General features: G+C 45.4%; 1 protein-coding gene across 2 annotated transcripts in view; it reads right to left on the bottom strand.

Moving 5' to 3' along the window:
- Positions 1 to 5,470: 5,470 nt before the first annotated feature.
- The window catches only part of NOL10 (nucleolar protein 10), a 63,747-nt gene continuing 47,436 nt past the window's right edge, over positions 5,471 to 21,781 (bottom strand). For both annotated transcript variants that reach the window (XM_056856265.1, XM_056856266.1), the window contains 4 exons: positions 20,911 to 21,084; positions 19,058 to 19,305; positions 8,125 to 8,227; positions 5,471 to 5,629 (listed from right to left, as the gene is read on the bottom strand). In XM_056856265.1, the coding sequence (XP_056712243.1) occupies positions 5,510 to 5,629; positions 8,125 to 8,227; positions 19,058 to 19,305; positions 20,911 to 21,084 (645 nt within the window). In that variant the 3' untranslated portion in view covers positions 5,471 to 5,509. The remainder of the gene's footprint in view (positions 5,630 to 8,124; positions 8,228 to 19,057; positions 19,306 to 20,910; positions 21,085 to 21,781) is intronic.

Raw genomic sequence — 21,781 nt, 5'->3', positions numbered from 1 at the left:
TTTATGCCAGTATAATAAATACAGTACATTGCACAACGGTGGTCATTTTTAAAAAAAAACGTAGCTACATTTCAGAGCCAGATTATCACCTTCACTGTGGACCTGGAGTTCCCCTAGCATTACAACTGATCTCCAGATAACAGAGATCAGTTACCCTGGAGGATATGGCAGCTTCAGAGGGAGAAACAGAAGTCCAAGAGAGGCATCACAATCTTTCTGAGTTCCCTTCCTCCCCCAAACTCCAATTTCCCCAGGCACTGCCCCCAAATCTTGAGGAACTGCCCAAGCCACACTTAGCAATAGGGTTCCCAGGTCCCTTTTCACCATCGATGGGAGATTTTGGGGGTGGACCTGAGGAGGGCGGGGTTTGGAGAGGGGAGGGACTTCAATGCCATAGAGTCCAATTGCCAAAGCGGCCATTTTCTCCAGGTGAATAGACCTCTATCAGCTGGAGATCAGTTGTAATAATGGGAGATCTCCAGCTAGTACCTGGAGCTTGGCAACCCTACTTGGCAACCCTACCCAGAGCTGCACTGAGGTGCTCAAGCATTGCCTCAGTCCTGGTATGAACAATCCAATCAGATATTGCTTGCTTGGCCTTTGCATGGATAGTGAGTGACCAGAGAGAGAAAGTGAGGTAATCTTGTGAAGTAATTTTGTGAGATCTCAGCATTTCAAAAGTTACTTTCTTTTTAAAAGGACACACCCCGAAGTTTGCAAAAATAGCTCCCTTGTCTGTCCCCAGCCCCACTGTGTGCATCTTTTGATGATCATTCTAGGGCCAGGTTCAGAATTAGTTAAAAGAACTCATCACTATTCACCATATTTTCTGATGCAGAGGAACTACTGATTAAAGAGAGAGGAATCTGACACGTGCTCAGTGCCCTGTAGGATAGGTTGCTGGCATACAAAGAACCTCAACGATCTTTTTCAGATTATTCTGCTTAAGAAATAAAAACTCGTCTGATTTGCACACCTTCACTGTCAGCTGGAGTATCTGTCTGATGCTGTATTAGAGCACAACCCACAAAACTGCCTTGTGGAATGCAACTTGACTTTAGCATAACTCTTTACAAAAAAATATGACCCCATTGCTCTGTTTCCAAAAATAAAAGGTTTTGGAGCCTCATTGTAGGAGCTGATGGTTCTCAGATAAACCAGTAATCACAGCCACTTTAAATCAGTTAGATACAGAGACAGAGTTCACAGTGGCCAAGAAGAAAAACCTTAGTCACTGATAAAATCCGTTAAGCAAGATTAAAGCTTTGGATGGCCGAAGGGAGCTCTCACAACTTTAAGGCGAACCATAAAAGATTGAGGACTAACACAGAGACTTTAAACTGACTTTGCCATTAACCATATTGCCTTAAAATAGAATAACCGCTGTCTTAAAAAGGAATCTCACATGCACTCAAATGTCTCCTACAGCAGGCTAAATAAATATAGCCCAAACGGAGGTTGCTTTAAAATCATTCCACATGGTACAGGGCCTGAACAACTTGTGACACACCAGACATCTTTGCCATGCAGACATTCATTCCCTCAGGTTTCCAAGCTCAGCTCAAATAAAGCCTAAGATTAGAAATACATAACATTGGCAAAATATAAAAGTTGATTGGAACCTATGGATACTTTACAATGGTTCCCAACCTTTTTTTGACCAGGGACCACTAGGACTTTTTTGTTCGGTGCAGGGACCCCAAGGTTCAAAATAAAAATTCCGGGAATTTGAAAATAAACTTTAATCATAACTGTTAGTCAAACATTAAACTTAGAATTATATTTGAATATATATATTTTATAATAGAGAACTTTTAATTGAAAATATTAATTTATTATGGGTTTATAACTTTGTTTCGCGGACCTTAATTTAGTTCTCGTGGACCCCTGGGGGTCCACGGACCCCTGGTTGGGAACCAGTGCTTTAGATAGAAGGATCCTGCCTGCCAGTGCTTTCTTTTTAAAGATGCTTCTTGCCAAAATCATCCAACTGATACTAAATATTCCTTTGTCACATGGACCACTTTTGCTTAAGCTATGGTTTCTGTGATTATCTCTTAAGGGACAAAAATAATATAACGACATACACAATCAAATTTTAAATGTTACTGCATAGTAACACAAAGCATTTAATGGGCTAATATGCAATGTCTTCGGGAAACATGATCTTAAACAATGCTTGCATTAAAAAGTTAACTATACAGGAACTTTTGTTAGTGTCAAAGAATCGCTATAGTCATGACTAAATCTTAAAAGTGATGGAACGATGAATGTTCATGTGAAATTCTCAACAGGCATGTTAAAAATTGGGCTATAGTAATTATATCTGTCATATTAATTTGGCTCTCCCCCCCCTTTCAAGGTTTACAAATTTCAGATAAAATGCATTGGAAAGTGCATTTCCGGATGTGTTTTTGAATAATCTTGTATAATTTGACCACTGAGGAAGGCCCAAGAGGCTGAAATGCATATGGTCTATTGGTCATTTATATTTTGCATATAATCAATGGTGTTATTTTTGTAATGGTTTATACTTGTGGTTTTATATGTAGCCTATAGTTCAGTCCCAGTGTTTTTATCCATTTCATTTTATCCATTTCATTATATATAAATATAATACTTTTAAAGAATTTTTAGTTTTCAGTTCAACCCTTAGGTTCCCTGTACTTTTTTGGTTGAGTTCTTCCCCCCTTTTTTTGCTTGTCTATGGGGAAAGACCTCTTCACTCAGGATCGCACCCAGCACATTATAGTTGTGCTAGGCTGGGTCAGATTACAGCAAGTTTGATTGTATGCACCAGAGACGGCACCACAGCAGAACAGCAGCTGTCCAGGAGGCTGCCGGGAGATAAAAGCAGAAGCCAAGTCGTCAAGCAGGGTCAAAGTCAGTCAGGCCGGTCCAAGAGTCAAAATTCCAAAGGGATTTGCAGAGATGTCGGCTCTTTTGCAAAGTTGCTTCTGCAAGGCTTGCTTGTGGAAGCCAGCCTTTTATTCTGGCTTTCTTTTCCTCATCCCTCATCCCTCGATGACTCACATTTCTCCATGCAATGCCTCTGAGCTTCCAATCTGGCACTGCGCCTTTTAGTGTGTAGTTCTACTTCAGATGAGCTGGGTGGACTGATAATCTGAGAAGTTGCAGCTGGAGCTGGATCAACAGAGTCGGCATCTCATTAACCATTCTGGAATCCCCAGCAGGGCTGGTCTGTGAGTCAGATTCCTTTTGCTGTATCTTGTTCTCTTCCTGCTATGGATCAGATTGCAATGGGCTCTCAGCAAGCTGAGGTTCAAGGGAGGCTGGTTCCTCCTGGCACGGCTCTTCCCCAGAGGATTCCTCACTTGCTTGGGTCTAAGCCACAACACCAGTTACAATCCAATGAACCCTCTGCTAGAAGTAAGCCTCACTGCATAAAATGGTACTTCTATCCAAGTTCACCTGCTTGTTCCTTCTCTCCTCCTATTCCCAGCTACTTTCTCTTTCTGACTCATACTCTTATCTACTCCTCTACCCTCAAATGTGCTCCGTAGGCTACAATGTTAACTTGTGCAAGGCAAAAAAATGACCACAAGAAATATATTAATTTGCACAAGGAAGTCGCACTCAGAATGAAACATGCATATTAAATATATTTCACCAAATACGCGCAATTTGATTAGAAAAAGAAAAGAAATATCAAACATTTGTAAAATGTTCTTGTACCTTCTTGACTTACATGATGCTAGATGGGCACTGCAAGATTGGTGCGAGGAAGCCGAGGGAAACTTTACATTTAATAAATAGCAAGAACTAGGTCAGAGTTAACAAAAAAAGGTCACCGCTGAAGTCATGAATTCGTAATCCCACAGTGCAGTCATATCACAGCAGGACTGCACATACGCTATTCATGAAGTTGCTGGTTATTACGAAGTTTATGTTAGCGCCCTACTTTTCAGAAACATTTGAAATGATTAAACCCAATATCCTCCCTTTGCTTTTTTCTGGAAACTCTTCCATCTGTGATACAGAGACAGAGACCACAAAAATCTCCATGGAAGACAGACACAGAAAAAGGAGCCAATTCTCAAAGCAAACTGGCTACGCAGAGCCAGTTCTAAACCACCAATGGTGACTGGTGGTAGGATTGACCATACAAAGCTCTTTCCTCAAGAATTTACCCTTTGAAAGAGTGAAATCACCAACCAGAAGTAGCCATAACCTTAAAAGACATTACTGTAGTTTTCTTCCCACCTTCTTTGCAGTTCTTAATTTGCATTGAGGACAACCATCTTTATTTTTCTATGGATCTTTGATTATTGTACAGGAACCCGCACAGGGGAGGACTTTTTCCACTGAAGTTTGGAGCAGCTCTTTTAACGGAGAGGTCATCTGGTTTTCCTCTTCAAGCTTCTTCAGCCTTTTAATTTTAGCATTTAAATGGATTTTCTCCTTCTCTTATGGGAGCCTGTGTTACGACATAACAAGAGCCCATCCCAAGCAGAGACAACACCCTTCTATATGCAAATCCATGTAAGTCAAAGGATGGCACTGTAAGTACCGCACTAGCAACAAGACACAAACATTATATACTTGACCAAACGAATGAGGCGGCACTCTCATTTTTCCATCTACAGAAGAAGCAGGTTTGTGACAGGAACCGATATAACCAGATACAGGCAGGTAACCCCAGAAACTTACCCCTCCTGTTCAAATACTATGCCGGATTGGGGTTTCATATTAAAGAGGGAGATAATGGTCAGAAAGGGATTTTGTATTCACCTCTAGGCCAGGATCTGTCCACTGTGGACATGAAGGGGAACAGTCTCATATGTGACACATCTGCAAAATCAGACTGAGCATTAGCACAGTGCCAAAATGGTCAGCGCTAAAATAGTTTTTTTCTTTTTCTTTTATTCAATTATATCAACATTCATACAAATCTGTATGGTTAAGCACATCTCCCTTTTAGGCCAGACCACAAATATATTGTGGGAGCTTAACATCCCCAAATCTTTTGTTGGAACAAGGCCTGGTTTAATGGGATCATTGAAAGCTGGAGTTCTGGTTCTGTGTGTCACCCTTGTGACAAATGTAATTGGCAACACCCTAGTCAACTGACTGCCTAATGCTAGATGGGCCTAACCAAACAATTAAAGCAGTTCTATCCAGTAACATTTACAAAAACTTGGCAGATCAACATTGTTCAGCTCTTTAAAAAACAATGCATTGATGTTAAAATTTAACTGGAAAAGAGGATATGGTCCAGTTTGCATAGAAGGTTTTCTATAAGAATCACAGGGTTATATGATAACCACTCTGTGCTGGTCTACGACTGTTTTAATAAAGATTGATTAAGCACTCACTCCTCAACAAACATCTTTGCTTCTCATGTGTGGTTTTTCCACAGGTATGCTATTTATAGTCCTCCTCAATGAAAACAGGTCTTGACAAGATGTTACTTTTCCTGTGTACACCATTTAGGCAACAAGGAACCAATCTCTCGGAGCTCCGTGAATTAAAAAGCAGAACGATTCAGTCAGTGGAAGGGCCGTCCTCTTCCTTGTTTACTTTTAAGGTGGCTGGCTGAACGTCTCAGTTTTCTCCTCTCCTGATGATGATGCTTCTCGGCTTCCTGCTGTTTCTTCTGTTGCTCTGACTGAAAAAGTGGCACAAAACACCCAAATGTAAACTTGAAATTTCACTTCCGAACCCTACTAACATAAAAGGGAGCTATAACATGCTTCATTTGATTCTAGTAAAAATGAGAGGGAAATGTATTAAAAACTGGTCTCTAGTAACTTGTATTGGTATATGCTTGTTTTAATCTGGCATACTAAGGAAAGGTACATAAAACATGCTATTCGCCTTAGTTTCTGAAATATATAGTATAAGTACAAGTTCAATTAAAGCACACATTCTTTACAACTTTCTATCTTTTCCTGTGCTCTTGGGCTTGGATTCTGTTGAAATTTACCACAGATGGTAGGATTTCTACCAGCAGAGTGTAATCTCCCCACCCCCTCCTGCTGCAGCCGCAAATGTCCCCCAAATACTGTTCCTAGGGGATGGGGAATCTCCAGGATCAGTTTGACAAGATCCAACCCTTGATCTTCTATCTACAGATACTGTAAAGATGTCAATAATGATCCCAAGGAAATCAGATGAAGGACTAATTGAACTTAGCAAACACTTGAATTTAATGTCTTATTGATGTCAGCATTGCTGAGGCCAACAGTACTCCCAACAAAAACATGTTCTATTACCTCATCGCTTGTGTTACACATTAGCACTGTCAGGGTTCATGCCCATCCATGCACCAGTGGATGCTTTCGTAGCATGTGAATATTTATTCTTCCTTCACAGTTGCTTAGAACTGTAAAATAACTCATACAAGGAACGTGTTGTACAATTCTGCACACACCAGAATAAGAGCCCATTTCTGAGGTGGGGGGGCCTAACTGCAGTGGCTGGGAAGGTGCAGCTGAGAAGCCACCTAAAAAGGGGCACAGGACCACCGGCACCCCGCGAGGCATTCCTGGGGCAAAAGGGGTTTGGAAGCTGCCTAACGGCATGGCATCCCAGGGCTGGCAGGGATGCCCCCCTTCAGGAATGCACAGTAAGAGGCTATGTGTATGCTTTTTAAGTTGAAGGTGCGAATTTATGGAGAAATAATGGGTCGAACCCAATAGTTCTCTTCAGCCAAATGGGACTTCGTTCTCCGATGAAAGGAGAAAGGAGGCCTCCTTCAGCAGATGGAATTACTGGATTCAACCCACTATTTCTTTGCAAGCCCAAATCCTTGCATATGTGTGTGGATGCTTTTTTCTTTGAAATCTAGCAGGAATCATTGGCTCCAACCAAGGATGTATGCATTGGATGAAGATTCCCAAGTAATCTAGTTTTGATTACAACAGAAAACTACATTTTTAATCCAGTCACAATTTTGCCAGATTCACATTATCATGCAGCAAAGCCCTAAGAGGCTTTTATAGGATGTAAAAGATAAAGGTAAAGGTGCCCTGTGCAAGCATTCCTGACCCATGGGGTGACGTCACATCCCGACGTTTCCAAGGCAGACTTTGTTTGCGGGGTGGTTTGCCAGTGCCTTCCCCAGTCACCTTCCCTTTACCCCCAGCAAGTTGGGTCCTCATTTTACCAACCTCGGAAGGATGGCAGGCTGAGTCAACCTTGAACCGGCTACCTGAAACCAACTTCCGTTGGGACTGAGCGGAGCTTTTGACTGCAGTACTGCAGCTTAACACTCTGCGCCACGGGGCTCCTATATTATAGGATGTAACTATCTTTTATTTGAATACTACTTCATCAAACACATATGATGCAGAAGTCCAGTTTATAGCTAATATGTGTTTTAAAAATGTATGTTTTATTCTGCTGGTCCATGACCATGATAAATTACTGATTGAATGAATGGTAAGAGTGCTTAATTATTATGGGGGAAAACCCAGGTTCAAATCCCCACTTGGACTTGAACCTCACTGGGTGACTGACCGACCAGTATCTCCAATGAGTCTACCCTCACAGGGTTGCTATGAAGATAAAATAGGGTGTGGAGGAGAGAACTCTGTATGCCATCCCGAAGGACAGGATTTTAGGGGACATTATGGGCTGCTATAGTAAAAAGAAGGTGGAAAATTATGCGGTGTAGGCTGAAGTCCTTGCACCTAAGGAAACATTTGTCTGGATCCAATCCCATAAATGCTGCTATTTCAGACAAAAAACAACAAAGGGCAGAATACTGGATACAGAAATTAGCTTTCTGAGAACCTCAGCTCCCTTTTTAAAAATGTGACTTGTTCTTACAGCTCAGAAGGCAAACTTCAAAGGTTGTGCGATAAAGCCGCACAAGGCAGGCTAAATAAACTTTCCAGCTGCCAGGATGGGTATCCACTACCTTGCACAGAAACATTCTCTGCCCTTTAGCTAAAAGCAGCAGAATAAATTATGCCAACAACACAAAGATACATAAATCCTATCACATTAAGCACTACAGAGATGGCCCAGCCCCAGAGGCAATAATCCAAAATAAGTAACCAGGAAAAACATAGCACTGGCAGGAGGTTCCATTTAGCACCACCAATGGCATAGTTAATAGTGTTACATTATCTTACTTAATGAGGTGTTTTTGCTTACCTTTTTTAATTTGAAGGTAACCTGTTTGCTTCCTACAGTGGTATCATGTACACTTAGGGCGCCAACTTTCTCTTCAAGCTGCAAGCGATCACCAAGAGTTTTTCTGCAGAGGATATTGAGAGAGGGAAAGTGAACTTATTAATTTTTTTAAGATCCGCATTATCACAGGTTCATACCACAAAAATACAATGACCTATCTGCTGCCATTCCAAATACAATGACAGCCAATGGGGAGTCGGGTTAGAGTGCCAGACTAGGACAGGGGCTGTGGCTCAGTGGTAGAGCATCTGCTTGGCATGTAGAAGGTCCCAGGTTCGATCCCCGGCATCTCCAGTTAAAAGGACTAGGCAGGTAGGTGATGTGGAAGACCTCTACCTGAGACCCTGGAGAGCTGCTGCCAATCTGAGTAGACAGTGCTGACTTCAATGGACCAAGGGTCTGATTCAGTATAATGTGTTCATGTGTTGATCTAGGAGACCCAGGGTCAAATCCCCACTCTGCCATGGAAACTTGCTGGATGACCTTGGCCCACACTCTTGGTCACATACTCTCAGTCTAATCTACCTCACATGGTTGTTGTGAAGCTAAAATGGAGAAGAGAACAATGTAGGCTGCTCTGGGTCCCCTCTGGGGAGAAAGTTAGAGTATAAATGGAGTAAATAAAAATAGGAGCATTTATCCATCCATCGATGCATGGAAGACACATGGAATTTTCCTCTCCATTTTTGCAGGTCCTTCCAACCCTGTAAAGATCATTCTTGGGGTCACAGGATTCATACGGTGAAACAGGGGACAAAGGGATGAAACTGACTTCTCCCCTCAGCAGAACTGTGCTTGCAGAAGAGAAGGAGGTGTGATTTCACCCCTGTGTCCTTCCAACCCTTCACCCATGTCAGGCTGCTATCTCGGTTTCGTTATTGCCTCTGTCTCTGCGCTGTATTGTCTGCCCCCCAAGGTCGCATACCTAGGCCTGGGAACTCAGCTCCTGGGAAACTGTATTCAGCCTGTGCGTGTAATCTCCCGCCTTTCCTGCCTTATAATATCTCCCAGCTAGTGAGCCTCTCATAGCTGTCATTTTATTCGTTTGCACTGTATGCCTATTTGACCAGTAAAAGCCATCTGTTTGGACTCTATATGACTTTGTGGTGATTTCTGGTTCTGTGGGCCAAGGGCTGACATTATGACAGCTATCACTTCTCTTCACCATTCTACTAGCCAGGCTGGAGCCCAGGGGGGTTCGCCTGCCACTTGGATGGGAGCTGTGCAGCTCTCCAGGTGATCTACACCCTGGAGCCCTTCTCTGAGGATCCTACTCTGTTACAAGACTTAATCGCTGAACTTTTCCGGACGACCCGAGAGGTTTGCCGCTTGAGGGGACTGGTACAGGAACAGTGGCAATCTCTTAAAGGACGTCTCTGGATGTTAACGTCGGAGGATACTGATGCTCGTCTAGATCTTCAGGACTTGGATCAATTACTGGACGATGCCCGATTGGCGACTGAGGATTTACAAATATTAACTGGACTTTTGGATAATCTTATTTCTCGAGAAACTCTTTCTACCATGGCGGGAGCCCCGCCGGAGGGTTTTTCCCTGATCCCGGATGCAGCCAGCTGTCAGGCTGAGGCCAAGCGAGTCGCTATTAGCACCGCTCTTCTCCTTGTGGAATGTACAAAGGACACCCCGGTAGCCACCTTGGCTCAAGTTTTGACCTCGACTTTTGGAGCCGAGGCACCCGCACTGGCGGTTCGAGTACAACCTCTGCTGGGCGGGGAACCCGACCCCCTACTCGCACTCCTGGAAACAGAACTTTTGCCGCGCATTACGGCAGAGACTGCCCTAAGACTTGAGAACGCCAAAGTTCTTGCGGATCAGCAAGCCGCCGAAGCGGCTAAGGTCGCAAGAGAGAGAGAGGCTGCGGAAGCAGCCAGGGCGGCTGCAGCAAGGATTAGGAATCTGGCGAACGTGGACACGCGCCCCAAGGACAATGTACTAGGGCTATCGGGTCTGTCTTATTCCCCGGCGTTTGTCCCGTCGCGCGCGACCCAACGCGCACGCTGTTTGGCTGACCGACGTCGAGACTCAGGAGAGTCTGAAGACGAGGATTTATATGGGGATAGCTCTCAATGGGCCACAAGCTTCCGGACCAGTAAGCCTCATCTTACTGGTGGCCCAAGTGAGGAGGTTCATCTCTTACGAGCCCAGAATCGGGAGCTCTCCGACCGTGTTGATCAACTCCAGGAAGTAATGGAACTTATGCTTCAAGAGAACAGGCAATTACAACAAACCCTGATAGCTCAGAGACAGCCCATTCCGATACCGGGTCAGGGGGTACCCGTACAGCCACCCGCTAATGTGCCTGCCCCACCCTTGCCTCCTTGAGCTCCCGTTGCTCCTCCGCCCGGACCACCCGTGCAACCACCCGCTAATGTGCCTGCTCCACCCTTGCCTCCTGGAGCTCCTGTTGCTCCTCCGCCCGGACCACCCGTGCAACCGGGTCAACCTGCGCCCGGCCCTTGGAAGCAACTCAAATTGAGGACTACGTATGACGGATCTCTCGAGACTTTGCCTTGTTTCTTGCATCAAGTGGACAGTTATATGCGAGAACAAGGACAACTTTTCCCCACGGAAGACAGCCGGGTGCGTTACGTAGCTTCCCTTCTGACAGGTAAAGCGGCTGACTGGATGGTCCTCCAGTTTGACACCCGCTCTCGTGCTATTCGTTCCCTCAACAACTTCATGACTGCCCTGAGAAGGAGGTTTGAGGACCCCTTCCTGGGGGAAAGAGCCAAAACGGAACTCTTACAATTAAAACAAGGCTCTGCTACAGTTCGAGAATTTGCCGATGAATTTCAACGACTGGCAAGTAAAATTGTAGGTTGGCCCGAGACCACCCTGATCCATCATTTCAGGGAAGCCTTGCATCCTGACATTCTGAACTGGTCTTACATGCGAGGCGATCCCGATACCCTCGAAGACTGGATCCTATTAGCCGAGGAAGTGGAAAGCCGCCGACGCTTTATTTCTCTCGTCCGTCAAAAGCACAAGGAGAAGGGCACCCAAAAGCCTCAACCCAAGGCACCACTGCTCGTCCCACGAAATCCCCCACGTCCGCCCCAGGAACGTGAAGCCCGATTTCAGAGGGGTGCCTGTCTTACTTGCGGAGAAATGGGCCACTTTGCAGCCGTTTGCCCACGCCGCCAGGAATTATTTCGTCCCAGCACGACAACCCGCGCCCGAGGTCGTCCACCACGCAGAGGCACCGCGGCCACCCGCAGCGCAGCTCCGGGAAGACCCACACCCTCTGCACTCCATGCCGGGGACCCAGCCTCCCTGCCTACTACCAACGACCCCGCCGGGTCTCGGATTACAAGTGCCCCATTGGGGGACGACTTTCCCTCTTCGGATGAGGAAAATCCTTGGATTTCTCCAGCCTTAAACCTGGAATCTCCCCTCGACTTGTCAAAAAACGGCTCCGGTCTGTGGTGAATGGAGCGTCTCCACAGACCTCTCAGGATCTTCCTATCAAACCGAATGCTCCTACCAAAATCAAAGAAGTGGACTCCACCGTCTACGTGGATGCAGTTTTACAGCAACTTAACGGTGGCCCACAAATCCCCGTCAAAGCACTAATTGACTCCGGTTGCTGTCGCACTCTCATAAGCGAAACCACTTTTGCTGCACTCAGAGCCGACTCTGAGGCTTTACCCGCCCCCGTCCAATTTGCCCAAATGGACGGAAGCCATTTCCAGGGGGGTCCAGTTGATCACCGCACCATAGGGGTGGCAATGGGAATTGGTTCCCACTGGGAACAAATAGACTTCACTATAGCCCCTATCCGATTTGAAGTGGTCTTGGGAATTAACTGGATTAAAGGACATAGTCCCAGTATTGATTGGGAAACAAACACTATCTCCTTCGCTAGTCCCACCTGTGACCAGCATCGGCAAAACTTTGCTCTGCTATATCCGCCCGTTCCAGCATTAACCTCTACTGCCCCAGCACCACCGGCTCTACCCGCTGTATACCGGGACTTTGAAGATGTCTTCGACCTTAGGGAATGTGATGCCTTACCCCCCCACCGGGCCTCAGACTGTGCGATTGAAGTGGTAAAGGACTGCACATTAACCAAGAGTAAGATTTACCCTATGAGCGCTTCCGAGCGCACTGTCCTCCGGGACTTTTTGGACAAAAACCTCGCCAGAGGGTTCATTCGCCCTTCGAATGCCCCAAACTCGGCCCCCGCGTTTTTCGTCCGGAAAAAAGAGGGCGACCTTCGCCTGTGCATTGACTTCAGAAAGCTCAATGCGGTTACCCAGACCAACGCCTATCCTATCCCATTAATATCCGATATTTTGGGACAATTACAGGAAGGCCGTGTGTTCTCTAAATTAGACTTGGTGGAAGCTTACTACCGAGTCCGTATCCGCGAAGGGGATGAGCACCTCACTGCCTTCTCTAGCTGTTTCGGAATGTATGAATTCCTTGTGATGCCGTTCGGATTAAAAGGGGCCCCGGGGGTCTTCATGCAACTCATCAATGAAATCCTACATGACCTTCTATATCGTGGGGTGGTGGTCTACTTAGATGACATTCTCATTTATTCGAAAACTATGGACGAGCATGTGGCTCTGGTCAGGGAAGTTCTGCAACGCCTGCGTAACCATCAACTTTTCGCAAAACTAGCTAAGTGCGAATTTCACCAAAGCAAACTCACGTTTTTGGGATACATCATCTCCCACCAAGGTCTTCGCATGGACCCCGCCAAAGTCCAAGCCGTCCTCGATTGGACTCCCCCCACCAACCGGAAGCAAGTACAGCAATTTCTGGGATTTGCAAACTTCTATCGAGGATTCATCCCTAACTTCGCCCAGGTGGCTCTACCCATTACGGACCTACTGAAAACTAAGGGAAAAGTAAGCTCGGCTGCCTTGCCCTCCGCAAAAATCCTATGGACTGAGCAATGCCAAGCCGCCTTTCTGGCCCTCAAACGCCTCTTCACTTCGGAGCCGGTGCTACAGCACCCAGACCCAAATCAAATGTTCATTGTGCAAGTCGATGCTTCCGATGTAGCCATGGGAGGGGCTCTCCTCCAGCAAGGACCGGATGGTCTTCTTCACCCTTGCGCTTACTTTTCAAAAAAATTTGCGCACGCTCAATTAAACTGGCCCATCTGGGAGAAAGAGGCCTCAGCAGTTCATCATGCACTGACTCTATGGCGACAATTCTTGGAAGGGTCTAAAGTCCCCTTTGAGGTTTGGACCGATCACAAAAATCTAGCTGCCCTCACGGGGTCCCATAAGCTATCGGCGAAACAACAACGGTGGGCGGAGTTCTTTGCGCAGTTCCGTTTCACCCTGAAGCACGTCCCTGGGAAGCAGAACGTTCTTGCGGATGCCCTCTCCCGTTTACCACAATATCCGGTAAAACTCGAAAGACCCACCAACTCTCTGTTCACCCCTATGCAACGTGGGGCTCTACCTATGCTAGCTGTGCAAACTCGATCCCAGCATCAGCACACCTTACCCAACGTACAAGCTCCGCCAGCCCAACCGACTGCCCAGCCGCCACCGCAACAAACCGGAGTTCCCGCCCTTCCTACCCCTCCGACCGCCCAGCCGCCTGCAGTCTGCGCGCCGCCGCACGTAAGCACTAGCCCCATAACTGTTTCTAAGATCTCCATGGCCGACGGGGGGGCCCCCTCCAAAATCCCCATCTCCGAGTCCTTTTTAACTGTCCTTCGGGACCAGTGCCTTTTAGAACGCACCGCTCATACCCTACCTCCTGGTGTTTTGGAACAAGGAGGGTCCTGGTACAAGGACTCGAAATTGTATGTACCCAAAGCTCTCCGAAAGGACGTTTTACATTTAGCTCATGGAGCCAAAACAGCGGGGCACTTTGGGTTTCTGAAAACCCTTCACTTATTGCGCAGACAGTTCTGGTGGGGGGGAATGCGTTCCGACATTGACTCCTTCATCCGCAGCTGTCCCGTTTGTGCCGCTGCGAAACGATCGCAGGGCAAACCCCCGGGACTGCTACAACCTCTTGAAACGCCCAGCAAACCTTGGGAAGTGATTGCTATGGACTTCATGACTGATCTCCCTCTCAGTGGGGGTAAAACTGTGTTGTGGGTTGTTACTGATTTGTTTTCTAAGCAAATACATTTGATTCCATGCGCAGGGATCCCCTCTGCTCAGAAACTGGCCCGCCTCTTCGTGACGCATATCTTTCGCTTACATTCGTTTCCGCGTAAGATAATCTGTGACCGCGGAAGTGGTTTCGTTTCTAAGTTTTGGAAAGCTTTCCTCAAGTTGGTGGGAGTGGAACAAGGGTTGTCTAGTGCATACCATCCTCAAACTGATGGTCAAACTGAACGTGTCAATGCTGTACTTGAATGTTATTTACGCTGTTATGTTAACTACCACCAGGATAACTGGGTGGAACTGTTACCTTTAGCAGAATATGCCTACAATAATGCCATGCATCAATCCACAGGTTTTAGCCCATTTTTTGCTGTGTATGGACAAGATTTCAGTCCCATCGCTCCTGCAGATGATATAGAGGGGGAGGGGAACCCCGACATTGCCTCCTGGGCACACGCCCTCCGTACCACTTGGCCCTGGCTCGTTAGCAACCTCGACCGGGCCAAACGTAAATACAAAGCGCAAGCTGACAAACATCGCTCCCCCGGGGGTGATCTGCAAGTGGGTACTTTGGTTTACCTTTCCACCAAAAATCTCCGTTCCACCCAACCGTGCCATAAGCTCAGTGCTAAATACATTGGCCCTTTCCCCATCACCCGGGTCATAAACCCTGTCACGGTGGAACTGGCTCTCCCCAAATCCTTGAGGCGTGTGCATCCTGTTTTCCACATTAGCCTCCTCAAACCCCATGTTGCTTCTCCACAGTGGCATCCGGACCCACCTCCTGCGCAACCCATCATGGTGGGGGGGGAGGAACACTTCGAAGTCTCCAAGATCCTTGACTCCCGTGTTCACCATGGCAACCTGCAATATTTGGTCCGTTGGAAACATTTCCCCCCTGCCTATGACGAATGGGTGCGCGCACGGGATGTCTCCGCCCCCGACCTCGTCGACGCCTTTCACATTGCTTACCCAGATAGGCCAGCCCCCTTGCGAACTGGGAGGGGGCCTTGAGGGGAGCAGAATGTCAGGCTGCTATCTCGGTTTCGTTATTGCCTCTGTCTCTGCGCTGTATTGTCTGCCCCCCAAGGTCGCATACCTAGGCCTGGGAACTCAGCTCCTGGGAAACTGTATTCAGCCTGTGCGTGTAATCTCCCGCCTTTCCTGCCTTATAATATCTCCCAGCTAGTGAGCCTCTCATAGCTGTCATTTTATTCGTTTGCACTGTATGCCTATTTGACCAGTAAAAGCCATCTGTTTGGACTCTATATGACTTTGTGGTGATTTCTGGTTCTGTGGGCCAAGGGCTGACAACCCACCCATGCAGCTACTCCTCCATGTGGATCCAATGACCCTGGGACTGAGCTTTCCAGGGGTCAGGGGGTCAACAGGAACAGAGAGGAATGCAGGAAAAGTATGCATTGCATGAACACAATGGTTGGATCCATTCTACTTTTTAAGCAAACTTTCTGGAAATTCAGCCTAAACTTTTATCTTCCTCACACTTGTGTATCACGCTCTCTCTCCCTTAGAGTACAGGTTCAAACAGATGTAGATAGACGCTCTACTAATAGAAATCAGACCAGGCTGTAAAAATACATTTCAATATAGAACTATGTAATAATGCTTTCATTTTTTACTTCTTGCTGACATGCAAATTAAGCAAGATACCTTTTTCCTGAAAGGGAAACCGAAAGCTAATTGTTGGTGGCAATAAAGTTAAAAAGGGAAGCAGCTTAAAGCTTAGATCACAATATTTGCAACAATCCAAATATCTACACCCCAGGTAAAGGATGTCTTAGCAATAGGGCTGCCAGGCTGCAGCCAGAAACTTCCAGGAACAATTGGGGTGTGTGGCGTGGCATGATGACTTCACTTCTGGTAAAACCCAAAAATGATGTCATTAGATGCTCTGGGACTATAAGAAACCATAGAGGTTTTACCAGAGGTTTTTTTTGTAAATTCTAGCACGTCTACAATGTCACTTCCAGTTTTTACTCCATTCCCCCCTTCTCCTGCTGGTACCTGAAGCATAAGCGGACAATGACGCAGGGTGCCAGGAGGTCTCCAACCATAGCATTGCTACTGAGCAGTAAGTTCTGGCATAAATTTGTGCAGAAGCAATTTCAACAGGGAAACTGCACACACAATTAGGAGCTAAGTAGCTGGGACTATACAATCAGCCAAATCCTGCTGACCGAGTTTGTGAATGTAAATCTGGAGATATTGGAACTCTGCAACTCTTTTATTGTTTTGTCAACACTGGTCAGCTCCTAGGTTGTGTTGGATTACTCCGATATTGTCTAAATATAAGCTTCCTTTAGAGTCCTGGGTGATATCCCACATAATGGGAGATATTCACCCTGATATAACTAGTTCTGTTGCAAGATTTTTGGCGGAGGTGATGTCGCTTTAACGTCAAAATAAAATAAGCATGTAGGCTGCAAGATGAATGTTGGATTAAATTTTATGATTTGAATGATCCCAGTTCAATGAGGCTGGTTCAGGGGGAATACATTGATTGTTATGGTATTAGTGATGATATGTTTAGTAATTACATTTACTGTGTTTTAACTTTAACTATATGTTGGGTATAGTAAATTGATTATTTGGTGTTGTTCTATTTTATGTATTATGTATTATTGTTATGGTTAAGTTCAAGACCTTTGGTCAAAGGAGCTAGAAAATAAATGGAATTGAATACCAAATCCTGCATAATTTTTGAATGTCATTCTAAGAACATTTCCCTTCCAGGATACAGAAGAAAGAGATGGAATTAAACACATATTTTCATTCACAGATGACCTACTTGGGTAGGAATTATGCTGTAATATGTCATTTCAGTGTAACCATAGCTTTCATGTATTTTCTGTTAACACTGAAAAACCAAAAAGTCTTTTAAAAAGTCTTTCTGAGGTGTGTCAGTCTGAGGCATTTACCCCCCTGACTTTGAACAATCCAGTTGTAAATTTTATGGAAAGACTCTCTACATTCACAATAGATGTCATGTGAATGTTTCTTTAAAACGCTTATATTTAAAACCTCCTTCTGAAGCCAGTATAGTTTAGTGGTTAGAGGCTCTGGATGACCCATGTTTGAATCAGCCCTCTGTCATAAAAGCTCACTGGGTGAGCTTGCGTTCATCAGTCTCTCTCAGCTACCTAGCAGGGCTGTTGTTGTGAGGACAGAATGGAGGAGCGGAGGCTGACATTGTAGCCACATTCGGCCACATTAGGAAGATGACAGTATTTCTAGCCACTCAGTCGAGCAGAAATCTTGGCAAGTCCTGCCAAGCTGTGAAAAAATTGAAGTGGTTGAATTTTTCATTTTAAAAAAATTGATTTGGTTGATCTCAAGCCAGCACCAATGTTAGCTTTTTGCAAGTGCAAAAATCTTGGGGCAAAAACAGAGGAGGAGAAAAGCTGCATCAAGGTTATGAAAAAATTTTTCCTAATGAGTGGTAAGCACCAATCTCTCAAGAGTTAAGACTAAAGACACCGCTGCCTTAGAAATTCAGCTTCAAGCAAGAGTGAGTCAGGAACACAACAAAGGAACACCCAGTTTTATGCAAGAGCTATAATAAATCTTTTAGCTCCAAATGTCACCATAAAAAACTGTCTAGCCATTAAATGGACCGGGGAGACATTTAGCAGTTCAGATGTGTTGGCTGCAGGAAGTTTCCCTTCCATCTGCAACTCCAAAAAGGAGAAGATAAGCAGGCTCCAGATGGTACAACGCTCTTTACATAATGTGCGTGCGGAGTAGCAACCTCTTGTTTTCTTCTGCTGCAAACCTTTTCCCAAAATAGGGTAAAGCAAAGTACTTTAAAGCACCTTGGATTTCACTGAGGGGGCGGGACTTGTGTTTCAGACAGAATTAATAAAAACACTCCCGTTACAATCAAAGCACTTCACTTTGGCTCGATTGTGTGTCCAACTCTTTTAAATCTTATTTAAGGTCGAGAGACCTTCCAGAGCAGAACCTCATAAGGTGCAAGGAGAAGCCACTGGATGGGAAAAAATCAGCTACTCTCTGTGCATGTGCACACTAAAGGGTGTTACACATGCGCACAGACTTCTCTGAATCTCAGTCATGACTGCTACTTCCACCAAATGAAAGCACAGTGCTGCTGGCCTGCTTATGAGGAAAATACTATAGGGCAAATTAAGTTTTCATAGAATCATAGAGCTGGAAGGGACCACCAGGGTCATCTAGTCCAACCCCCTGGACAATTCAGGAAATTCACAACTACTTCCCCCACACACCCCCAGTGACCCCTACTCCATGCCCAGAAGATGGCCAAGATGCTCTCCCTCTCATAATCTGCCTAAGGTCATAGAATCAGCATTGCTGATAGATGGCCATCTAGCTTCTGCTTAAAAACCTCCAGGGAAGGAGAGCTTACCACCTCCCGAGGAAGTTTTGACTTGCCCCAGGCAACCAAAGGATATACTCTGGAAGTATCTACTATCAAGCAGTTGTTTTTACAATTGTGTCACGAACACCAAGCAGCAATATCAATGTTCCCTAGTGCTTGTGCTAATTTATGCTTGTTTTTAGAAAGAAACTTGGGAGCTCTGAGGCCAGCTGCTGGAAGCGCACCTCCTCAAAGGGGAGCCGATATATTTGTGCAAGTTCACTGCTAGCAGTGAATTAAGTTACCCTAGCTGTAAAAACAACCATTTCCAGAAGTTGTCAACTAAACAACCACCATGTAGAATCAGCAGCTTTGTGACACTCAAGGAAAAATTCAAGAAGCCAAGCGAATCAAAGAGGGATACTTGTCTTACTTCATTAACTTTTGCCTTTGAGCTGTGTCCTTGAAACTTCTGAACTCTTCTCCAGCTTTAATCTCAAAAAACTGAGGCTTCAAGACAGTCTGCCGATCCTCCTTCAACCTTTCCTGCCTTTTTACTTTTTCCTCTTGGCGGAGAAGTCTGCGCTGTTTCCTGACCTCTTCAACCCAGCCTTTTTCATCATCTGAAGTCTCAGAACTTTCTGCATCACTTGGTTTTCCTTCTGGTTCTTCCTCTTCTTCCTGAAGACAAAAATAGATATTTTTTAAGGACCATTAACCTTTGTTTTTAAAAGGAGAACTATTTACCAAATTAGAGTACGTGACTCTTTACAGATGCACAATTTGGAGATGACTATGATTTTAACAGATACTTTACTTAAGAGGAAAAAAATAAACCAAGATTGAATATATCTGCGCAACATTACATTGGTACGAGTTATAGAAACTGCAAGAATAAAAGGAATATATTCAGGCAAGCTGGGCCCAAAGGTGACCTTCTGTGAGTGGAAAGCATAAAGAGCTCCATGATTTCTGTGGAGTTCTTAGAGTGCATTCCTAAGGAGAGTTACTCCAGTCTAAGCCCATTCATTTCAATGGGACTAGGCTGGAGTAACTCTCCTTAGGAATGCACTGTCAGTCATACTGCAGCCTGCAGAGAGATATGGAGGAAGGGTGGGGGAGACTACTGAACAAGCTGTTGCTTTGGGCTGGAGCAGGCAATGAGGAGTGGAGGGTTGTTGTTGTTTTAATGGAGAAGGGAGAAGAATATGGAAAGGACAGATGGAGAGAGAAGAGGAGTGAGAGGAAGACGGTTGAGAGGGGGGCTATCTGAGAGAGCTGCTCAGAAAACCTGGACTCCTTTCCTTGGCAGGAAATGAACTGAAGTGCAGAAATGAGCAGATGCAGGAAACTGAAGTCTAACTCTTTGACGAAATAGTAGGAATAGGGTGGCCAGTTAGCCAGTAATGGCAGAGGACCTCCCAGTAATGCTCCTTGTCTCCTGCCCTCGCTCAATGGAGCAACATGAGGAAAACTGGGGGGGGGGGACAGGACAGCATCGGGAAGTCACTTCCTGTTTCAGAACAGGAACTGACATCATTACACTCTAGAAATCTCAAAAATCTTTATGGTAAAACAATAAATGGGAAGTGATCTCCAAGAAGTCTTCACCACTAAACCTCTGCCAGACAATTCTAGTCTATACAGTGGACATATTTCATAAGTTAAACAATTGGGTAACTTTGTTTCAGAGTGTTTAGCAAATGAATAATAGCGATAATTTTCAGCTAGTAAATAATAAACTGCAGGAAAAAAAAGTAGATTCTGGATCATGAATTGCTACAGGATTAAAACAAACAAAACAAAAACATCAGATGACTCCACTAACACAACCGCCTCTTTGTCAGAAGTTTAAATCTGCCTTTCCAACTCAAAATGAAGTGTTACAAATAGCATGCCAATTTCCCCATATACCTAGTTTCATTAGACTTGTAAAATGTTTAAGTCTCAATCTGCTGCCCTGTGGGAGAAGTGCTTCCCGTATCCCATCAACCACCCTGGCCCGCCTGTGCCCTGGAAATGATTCAAGAACAAGTAACTTTTTCAGGCAGAGTGGGGACTGGCTTAGGATACAAAGGAGGAACATGCAGGCCTCCCATGATGCTAACAACCCATTTGTACTCCTGCACACAGGCAGGGGGGAGAAGAAAGCAGAGCTCTATTGAGCCTTCATGGAATCTCCAGCACAACTGCGCTATTCCCCATGATGCAAGCAGATTGCACTCATACCATTTGAAAAAGGTATTCGAGGATTGAGGACAACTCCTAAAAATGCCCCTGGTTTACCTCTCTTGAGGTTTCTTGCTGCTCTAGTATCTTCAGCTTCATCTTTCTTTTCTCACTTATTTTAGAAACCAGCGGATTGAGCAGCCGGAACTCTTCACTCTTCTCGTCCACCTGGAAATCTGGGTTCTCAAACATGACTTTGAAGCGATCATCAGTAAGAATGTTGGCCGTTTTCTAGGAAAGAAACAACACAGAAAGTTGAGAGTTAGTTACAAAGCTCACCATAGAAACCCAGGAAGTTACATAGTTAGTTACAAAGCTCACACTAGAAACCCATGAAGCACATATGGCTTTACTCCACAGGATTTGTTATGAGGCAGCACTGAATAAAGCCTCTATTTTTGTCGCCACTAAGTCACCCCCTTTTCTGTACACTCAGGACACTTTGAAAATGTCAAAACAAAAGTAGTACTAAGGGTAAGTCTTCAGATTCTGAGCTGTATCCAGTAATCTGTCAGCAGAAGGTGCTGATGGTCACAGATCTTCCCACTTTCCTCAGGAAGCATTTCCAACCCCAGAACAGTTTATTCCCAGGGTCGTGAGACCTGCAGGGGGTAATGCCACGTGGACTGGGAGGCTGCAGTGGGGGACGGGGAGGACCAAATCACCTTTCCTACCTCTTCCGACATTAGAGCACCACTGAAAGAAGAGGGAGAAGAGAGTGATTTCACCCACTTCCCCCTCCTCACTTCTACTACCTAACCCACTTAGCTATTACTCCATGCCAGTCTATGAAATTGCTCTGTGGGGAGAGCGATGAAAGCAGGGGACAGCTATGATCCTTGTGTTCAATCCAACCCATGGGCTGCTGGTTACTGCAACAACAGAAGGTTACTGCAACAACAGAAGATGCCCAAACAGACACCACCAG

Source organism: Euleptes europaea, chromosome 10 (assembly GCF_029931775.1).
Source record: "Euleptes europaea isolate rEulEur1 chromosome 10, rEulEur1.hap1, whole genome shotgun sequence".
Lineage (NCBI taxonomy): Eukaryota > Metazoa > Chordata > Lepidosauria > Squamata > Sphaerodactylidae > Euleptes > Euleptes europaea.
The sequence above is the reverse complement of the archived record's forward strand: the minus strand, read 5'-3'. Positions and strand labels throughout refer to the sequence as shown.